Source organism: Mesoplodon mirus (assembly GCF_964341445.2).
Source record: "Mesoplodon mirus genome assembly, chromosome: 2".
Lineage (NCBI taxonomy): Eukaryota > Metazoa > Chordata > Mammalia > Artiodactyla > Ziphiidae > Mesoplodon > Mesoplodon mirus.
Genome location: NC_138977.1, coordinates 105523639 through 105531623, shown reverse-complemented (window position 1 = coordinate 105531623; position 7985 = coordinate 105523639). Strand labels below are relative to the sequence as shown.

Here is a 7985-nt window from a genome sequence, read left to right as displayed (position 1 = left end):
TTGCTTTTTAGTGTGCATTTTTTACTTCTTGGAGTCATCCCAATCTGCCCTTCTATCAAACACACACCACCCTCATAGCCAACCAAGCCCATTAGGACAGGTAATTAATTAAAATTATATTTAAAATAAAAATCATGGAATTTAAAATTTCCATGTGATTGTACAAAGTTTTTATCACTTTGAGACTTTATTTCATTCCAAACTAATACAGATGTATTGGCATTATTACAACTTTTAGCTTGCAAAGTGAAGTGTTGATTTGGGAGAACTGACTTTGTATATAGTATCTATTGAATGTCTTTTACATGGACCTAGTATATTTACTATTTGTGTTTTAAGAGTTTATGCCAATTTATGGCATAGGCAGACATGATCCTCAAAAATTTATTTTGATTTTTAAAAAATTGCTAAAGTATCTTAATTATTAGTAGCTTTGTATTTTTTTTTATTTTGTTGTACACCTTTTCATTAGTTCTCCTTATAATTTTTTTCTTTTAATTTACAACATGTCATGGTACTTAAGGCATGTCTCTTAGCAAATACCTACCCCAAATTCTGAATGATTAGGACAACATCTTATGGTTCCTTTAGGCTATTGGTCTTGGCCTAGTGAAAAAATGATATGCATAAGAAGCTCTTATTAAATCAAAATTAAATTATATTCTGATTAATTGATTATCTGTAAGCAATTATTATTAACCTATTCAAAGTTAAGACCATATATTCTACTATATCTTAACTGTCATTATTTCCATGACTAAGTCCTATAAATTAAGCACTAACTTTATACTTTCTATTAGACATCAATTTCTTACATAAAATGAATCTTTGATTACTCTACCTTCTTTTCCATGAGTTCTGGGGTAATAGTTGTGTCCATAGCAGAAGTAAAAAAATTTGTTGTGCTGGGTTTTTGTGAAGTTGAAGGAATGAAAATTCCTGTATTGGCGTGCTTAAAATTTATCATTTCTTTTTGTAAATATGGTGACACTCCTCCTGCTGGCTATAAGGGTGAAAAAAAAATTGGTTACAGGTTCAAGGACAAGGTCAAAATTGGGAAGAATATAAAGCAATAGGATTGAGATGCAAAGCAAGGATTTTATTTGAGAAGTAAATACCTTTATTAATTTTCTAGATTATAATCTATCCTTTAGAAAGACTATGAATATATGCCAGCAAACATGGATGTGTCTTAATACCTGACTTTAAATGAGTGTACCTAAGGAGAGTATCTGGCATATAGTAATCCTCAATAAATATTTGATGAGCTGAGTGAATTGAATCTTGCTTGGAAAAAGATTACAGGGGGAAGGAGTAATAATTGTGTGGAATAATAACATTTTCATTAAAATGAACAGTACTGCAGGGACCTGTAACTTGTCAGTTGCTGATTTACAGTAGCTAGCAAAGTGTGGTAAGGAAACTTACCATCACAGCAATTTCAGGAGCTGTGCCTAGGAAGGGATCAAAGGCTGGTTGCTGCTGTCCTCTCGGCATAACCTGAAAAATTGTAAAGCTTAAAAAAGTCTAAATTATTAATTGATAAAATATATTGTTTTGCACCTAAGGCAGTTAAACCCTTCCCAACTTCTTCAATTAGCTTCTTAAAAACAAACAAAATAATTTAGATTGGAGAAAGAGAAAAGCAGCTCCTGACTCTGAGAAAATGGACTGACACAATAGCTCTGCTGCAGTGTTTTCAGGAGCTGTCCTGACATTCTATTCTGGACCTTCATGTTGTCCTATTGTACATTAACAATCCTACAGAACACCAACATCAGACAAGGTCGCATCTGAACATGATGAAGTACAATAAAAACAACACCACTTTGTAGTCTTGTCCAAAGCAAGGTCCCTGTGCAAGGCATGAAATACCAGGCATCCTTAGGTCCTGGCTAATCTGAATAATTCCTGTTTCTTTACCAGTCACAGCCTTTGCCTCTCTCCATTGTTCTTACCTTCTAGGTAAGAATTGGAAAGTTACCCAATCACAGAACTACCCCCACTACTTGAGAACACCCAATCCAAGGTGAACCATCACTCCTTTAACTCTTCCCAAAATCACCTGGCACAAGACCAGACCCTGTAAGAAGTCATTCTAATACCTTCCTGTTAAGACACCCCACAGTTCTCCATGGTGTGTGTTCTCCCTTGTTACAATGAGTGGATAAATCCAATTTTGTCCAACTAGGGATGTGTTCCTGGTGGTTTTTGGCTAAAGGGCATTGATAGATTTAATAGTTTGTGAAGCAAGTAGTTTCAAAAGTTTTTTTTTTTTTTTTTTTTTTTTTTTAGTGAAAGGTATACATTTACTTACAGGTTCTGCTTTTTGTGGAATATATCCAAATTCAGTATAGAATGGCATCTGTCAGAATTTAGAAAAATGCATTAGGTTTGCTCTGATGATTTGTGTCATAATGTGGTGGTAAATGATTACTGAAATATATATATATATGTATATATATATATATCTTATACCATAGTAAAGACTTTTTTGAAAGTGTATATGTTCTAGGTGGTAAAAATTATTGTTAAATTACCAAGCATCCTTTTACCACCATATGATTTCTGGGGTAAAACTCTCCCTTTCTCTTTAAATTAATATGACTTCGTTGGAAGTACTACTACCAGTCATTTAAAGCATAATTTTCAGTTTTCTCTAATTGGTTAGGCAAGAGTTAAGTGATGATAAATTTAAAAAACAAACTAATTTCCATTCTAATTAAAATCTAGTTATGTATGAGACACCTGAATTTATATTAGAATTCTACCAATTTATTGCAGGTCCACAAAACTCAAAATAATGTTACCTAATTTTACCTCAAGATCTGGTGATCATAAGTGCTTTGTATCATGGTAGCTGTTTAAAAAAATAATAGCCACATGTATATGAGAAAAGGGATGCTGGTAGATCTTTAAAAATTAGAAAACTTCATTTTCCAATATGATTCAGATTTTGGCCTCTGATTTGACTGAAGTCCATTCACTGACTTTATTCTTTCAAAATTCAGCCTTGGAGTATATTTCCAAATTAGTGACATGTTAAAAAAAGCACTATATCCTTTTATGACCACCAGTTCAAGCTGTTGAGTTCTTGCACTAAGTATAATTAGATATTCTCTTCTCTGAAAATTTACCTTATCTTCTTTATTCTCAGGTGGAACTAGTCAAACTAAAATCAAACACCTGTAGTACCTGCTCCTCAAACAGCAGCTGTCCGGTTTGCAGAGATGACTGTACAACTGTTTGTTGAGGCTGTTCCCAGGGTAGGAGCATGTAAACTGGGTAGTACAGAAGCATCTATTTGTAAACAGAAAAGTACAGAAAAGCTTCCTTTAGTGCAAGACTTAAAACAAAATACTCTCTAATATCAATATTGTATTAAAGCTGATTTGTATTTAGCAATTTTATGAACAAAAGAACACATAAAGCAGTCCTTCCCAAACTTTAGAGTAAACTTGTATTGCAAGTGACACTGGACTTTGTTTCAATGTTGCTTGGTCAGACACATTAGGAAGTAGTGAATTCAACTTATAACAGGCTTTTTAAAATGGGCACCTTGGACTTTATATATAAATTACTTTGCAAATATCTAAGAAGACAGCCTGTGCAGCATTTTCCATATATATATATATATATATATATATATATATATATATATATATATATATATATATATATATATATATATATATATTGTGGTACGCGGGCCTCTCACTGCTGTGGCCTCTCCTGTTGTGGAGCACAGGCTCCGGACACGCAGGCTCAGCGACCATGGCTCACGGGCCCAGCCGCTCCACAGCATGTAGGATCTTCCTGTACTGGGGCACGAACCCACGTCCCCTGCATCGGCAGGCGGACTCTCAACCACTGTGCCACCAGGGAAGCCCTCCATATATTTTTTTGAGACTGTGTATTCTGCAGAACATGGTATTAGAAATTCTACCATAATGAATGAATTCTCAGGAATGTATTTCCTTTAATAATTGCCATTTTATTAAAACAGTCCATAAGTATTGTAGAATACTTCAAAAATCCAGAAATAGGCAAGGAACAAATAAAATCACCTGCAATTTCACCACCCACATTATCATGTATTGGCTTGCACTTATGTCTGTATATGCATATGTGTTTATAGAAAATGAGGATCATTGTACATACATGGGGTTTTGTGTGCTATTTTCTTTCCTTGTATAATTAAATGAGACCTATTGGATATAAGAGCTAAAAAAACGATAACTGTGGTTTGAGAAGAGGTATATTTTGTACAGTGGTTCTTCACCCTGGCTAACAATCAAAAACACTAATTGAACATTTTAACAGATAATCAGTTTTGATCTACTCATGGGGTTTTGATTCATTAGGTGTGGGGCAGGGTACAGGCATTTGTAATTTTCAAAATCATCACTAGAGATTCTAATGCAAAGCCAGGCTGTAGAGCCACTGGTTAGGTGGTTAAAGGAAGGGTGAATAATTATATTCTAACTCAGCTATTTATTTTCATTAAGATTGGGAACTTAATCTCATAAAGACTTAGTTTCTTGATCCTTAAAATGAAGTAATTCCACTTGTCAGGTATCTAACTCTCTAAATGCTGTGGCATAGAATGAGATAATGTCTAGAGGTAACTTTTGTTTTATAATAGAGGTGGACAAAATTACATAATTATGATTACACTAAAGCCAAGTGGTGTACTGTTTTACAAAACGGTCAATATTCTGCTGGTGAATAATATCATTTATCCATGTCCCTATTTCTTTGAGCCCAGGATATTATAAAATTAACTAGCCAAACATTAAGAGGGTTTTCTATATTATTTTAACAATTCTTACTAGTTTGCATTCATTTTTTAAAGGTTCTGTTATTTAATGGAAATCACCACCATTTGACTGTAATATTGGAGTTAAACTGAAAATATACAACAACCTGGAAATATTTTGAGCATAACTCAGAAAAATTCTCTCTGTATCATATGGTATTTTAACAGATTAATGCATCTTTTTCTGAACCAAAATTTAGGGTTGGGCAAAGTCAGCGCATGGTATTTCTCCAGAGTTTTTACCAAATGCCAGCATTCTAGGTGCAGAGAGGACATAACCTAAGGCTTAGTGAGCTCTTTAATTCCCAACACAGTAATGTTCTGGAAACTCAGGGGTCCTGAAGAGTCTCAGCTGGTCTTTCTTTTGGAACTCTTAAGTGAGCCTAATATTAACAAACTGTTACCAGCCCAGCAGTGGTGGTATCTAGATCGTGATAGTACTGTACATGTTTGTAGCCCTGCTATAAGAATCAGAGCTATAAATATAGAAGAAGCATTCAATGGAGAGGGTATACAGCAATCTCTGTATAGGAGTGATGACATTCCTTTCATTTACCTGTGCTTGTTGATGAGGCATTTTGAGGGAGAACACAGAGGGCATAACCTGCCAAAAAAGGAATTATAAAAAAGTTATACTTGACTTTTTAATTTAAAATTCCAGAGCTGTTTTCTTTAGACCTAGCCATATAAATGTATAATTTGTATTAGCAGACTTCTATGATGACAAAAGGTCATCTATTGTGTGTACCATCATTAATGCAAATTGCCCTTTTTTTAAAGATGATATTTCCCTAGTTATCCTTTCCAAGACATGTTTTAACACTTTTGATTTGTCCTAGACTGCTGACTTAAATAACATTTTTTATGGCAGAAATCAGAAAGATAAGGAATTACTTCCAGTGATGGTAGAAACATATTATGAGAAAGAATTCTTGCTCAATAACTCCTGTCTTATTTCAAAGCTGGTTCATATTCTTTTTCACATTCCATGTGCATTATCTCTCTTCTGGGTAACAAGATGGAAGAGGCTCGACTTACGTTATTAGAGCCCTGTTGAGTCTGTGGTGGTGTTTGAGGCTGTGAGGAGTCCAGCCGTCCTGCCTGGGTTTCTTGGGCAAAACTGACCTGTCCTGGGAAGGGTATCTGATTTGGGACCAGTCCAGCAAACCGGTCGAGAGTTGATAAAGAGAATCGGGAGAGTCCTGGAATTTGAGCCTGCTGCTGCTGTTGTAGAATCTCAGGGAAAGGAGGAATCCATGAATTAAATGGACCCTGGGAAGACACAAAAGAAAGGAAGCATTTCTCTTTCATTTCAAAAAGAATTTACAATCACTCCTGAGCAAAAAGGAGACAAAATGTAAACAATTTCTATATTTCCATTGCTCCATTATAAAAAAAAAGGCAGATCCTGGCACATTGTGAGCCATGCAAGCAGCAGGAACAATGCTAAATCCCCAGTGTTCATAATGTGACATATGGGGCAGAATTAGGTAGATAAAGGCTACAGTTTTTGCAGTTGCCAGACTGGTTTCAAATCTCTCTCTTTTTTTTTTTTACCACATAGCTGTGTATGATTTTGTGTAAAATGGTTAATTTAAATATCTCATAGTTATGAGACTTTGTGCCTGGCATATAACAAGTTCTCAATAAATAAGTGTTCACCCGATTATAGTTTTTAGTTTAGTCTTCAAACAAATGGTAGTTAGAATATATAGGACAAATTCATAATTTAAAAAATTAAGATTTTAGAAATAGAATCAGAAAACATTTTGTTCTCGTACCAAGTACCACAAGAAATGAGTGGCAGAAATGTATTCTTGAAATAATTATTGAGGTAGGGGTACCTGAAGCCATAGTGGCTGAAGCTGAGCATTATTAAGATTCAGAAGTAACTAGAGAAGGAAAGATAATATGAAAACAAGATTACTAAACATGCTAAAACTATTAAGAATGTTTACTACAAATATAGCACAAGTCAGAGCTAGCTGATCATAATTTCCTGTTAAAGGTGAGATGTTTTCTCACTAAGCTTAAAATAAATGACAGTGATTAGCGGTTAGGATTTAACTACCTCTCCCTTGCTGTATATGAGTTTGCACAACTTTAGCCCATTCCAGTGATCTAGTTAGTCATTTTATGCTCTTAAACTCCTATTTACACCATATCAGGTGTTATTAGAACAAAAAGGTATACAAGAATCTGTCTCTGCTTTTAAAGAATTTGCAATCAAACAAGGGAGGCAAAGTAATATTCTAGAAACAACTTGGTATACAAAACAAACATAAACATTGGAAACGCATTTGGACATAAAGAGCTAGTGGGGAGAATTGCAGGATAAATCAACAGAAAGCTTTTTATCTCTTCCCCACTGTGTTTCTATAAAACAAAGAAATAAAAAAACGGGGGACATTGTTTTAAGTATTTAAACTAACCTCATTGCTGTTGCTTGCAGACATAAGGCGCTGTGGAAGAAGCTAAACAAAACAAACAAACAAACAAAAAGAAATGGTAAAAGAAGTCTTGTTATGGGTTTCACACAATGATTTCAATTGTACCATGACATCACTTACCGGGGCTGACATTGTGGCTCCCAGTATCCCAAGAAAAATTATAGTTTTCATTTTCAGATGAAATATCTAGAAAACACGTTGTGAAGCTTAGCTTTAAAAAAGATTTTCTATGTAAAAATCATGATAACAGTAAATTAGCTAGTATTGTTCAATCAGAAGGGTAGTTGGTGGAATTTTACAGTATTTACTTATATATTAGGATTTAAAATAAAAAAGGTACATTTATAAATATCTGTAACAGAACTCATTCTTTTTCTCAGAGCAGCTTTTTATAAAAACCAAAATTGTTTGCTTTTCGTTTTAGCATTCCCCAAATAACTCATTTGGTGGCATATGATGTAGTTGAATGAATTTATTAACAAGATGGCCTCATTCCCTGTGCTGTTCTACATTGTAGGTAGTGGGTCCTTTGGACCATGGGAGGCCCATGACTGGGGTCAATGAACTAGGTCTTTATTTTTATAAAATTTTAAACAATTTTATTGTCTATTTAATGTGGTGGTAAGAATGCCACAATAAAGGTCTGACAATAGCAGTTCAATACCAGGTAGTGTCGATTTAAAAGTCTAATAACATTAAAATATGTTAAAACTAAG

The 7985-nt window shown here is 34.3% G+C and overlaps 1 protein-coding gene across 1 annotated transcript; it reads right to left on the bottom strand.

Moving 5' to 3' along the window:
• Positions 1–576: 576 nt before the first annotated feature.
• On the bottom strand, positions 577–6186 carry LOC309797294 (odontogenic ameloblast-associated protein-like; the record flags this gene model as incomplete). Its single annotated transcript, XM_082610895.1, has 7 exons — positions 5858–6186; positions 5376–5423; positions 3196–3300; positions 2318–2365; positions 1429–1500; positions 842–1003; positions 577–606 (listed from the first exon to the last, which is right to left on the bottom strand). Exons 1-7 carry the CDS (start codon positions 6128–6130, stop codon positions 577–579), a joined length of 738 nt encoding a protein of 245 aa, XP_082467021.1. The 5' UTR covers positions 6131–6186.
• Positions 6187–7985: the final 1799 nt, after the last annotated feature.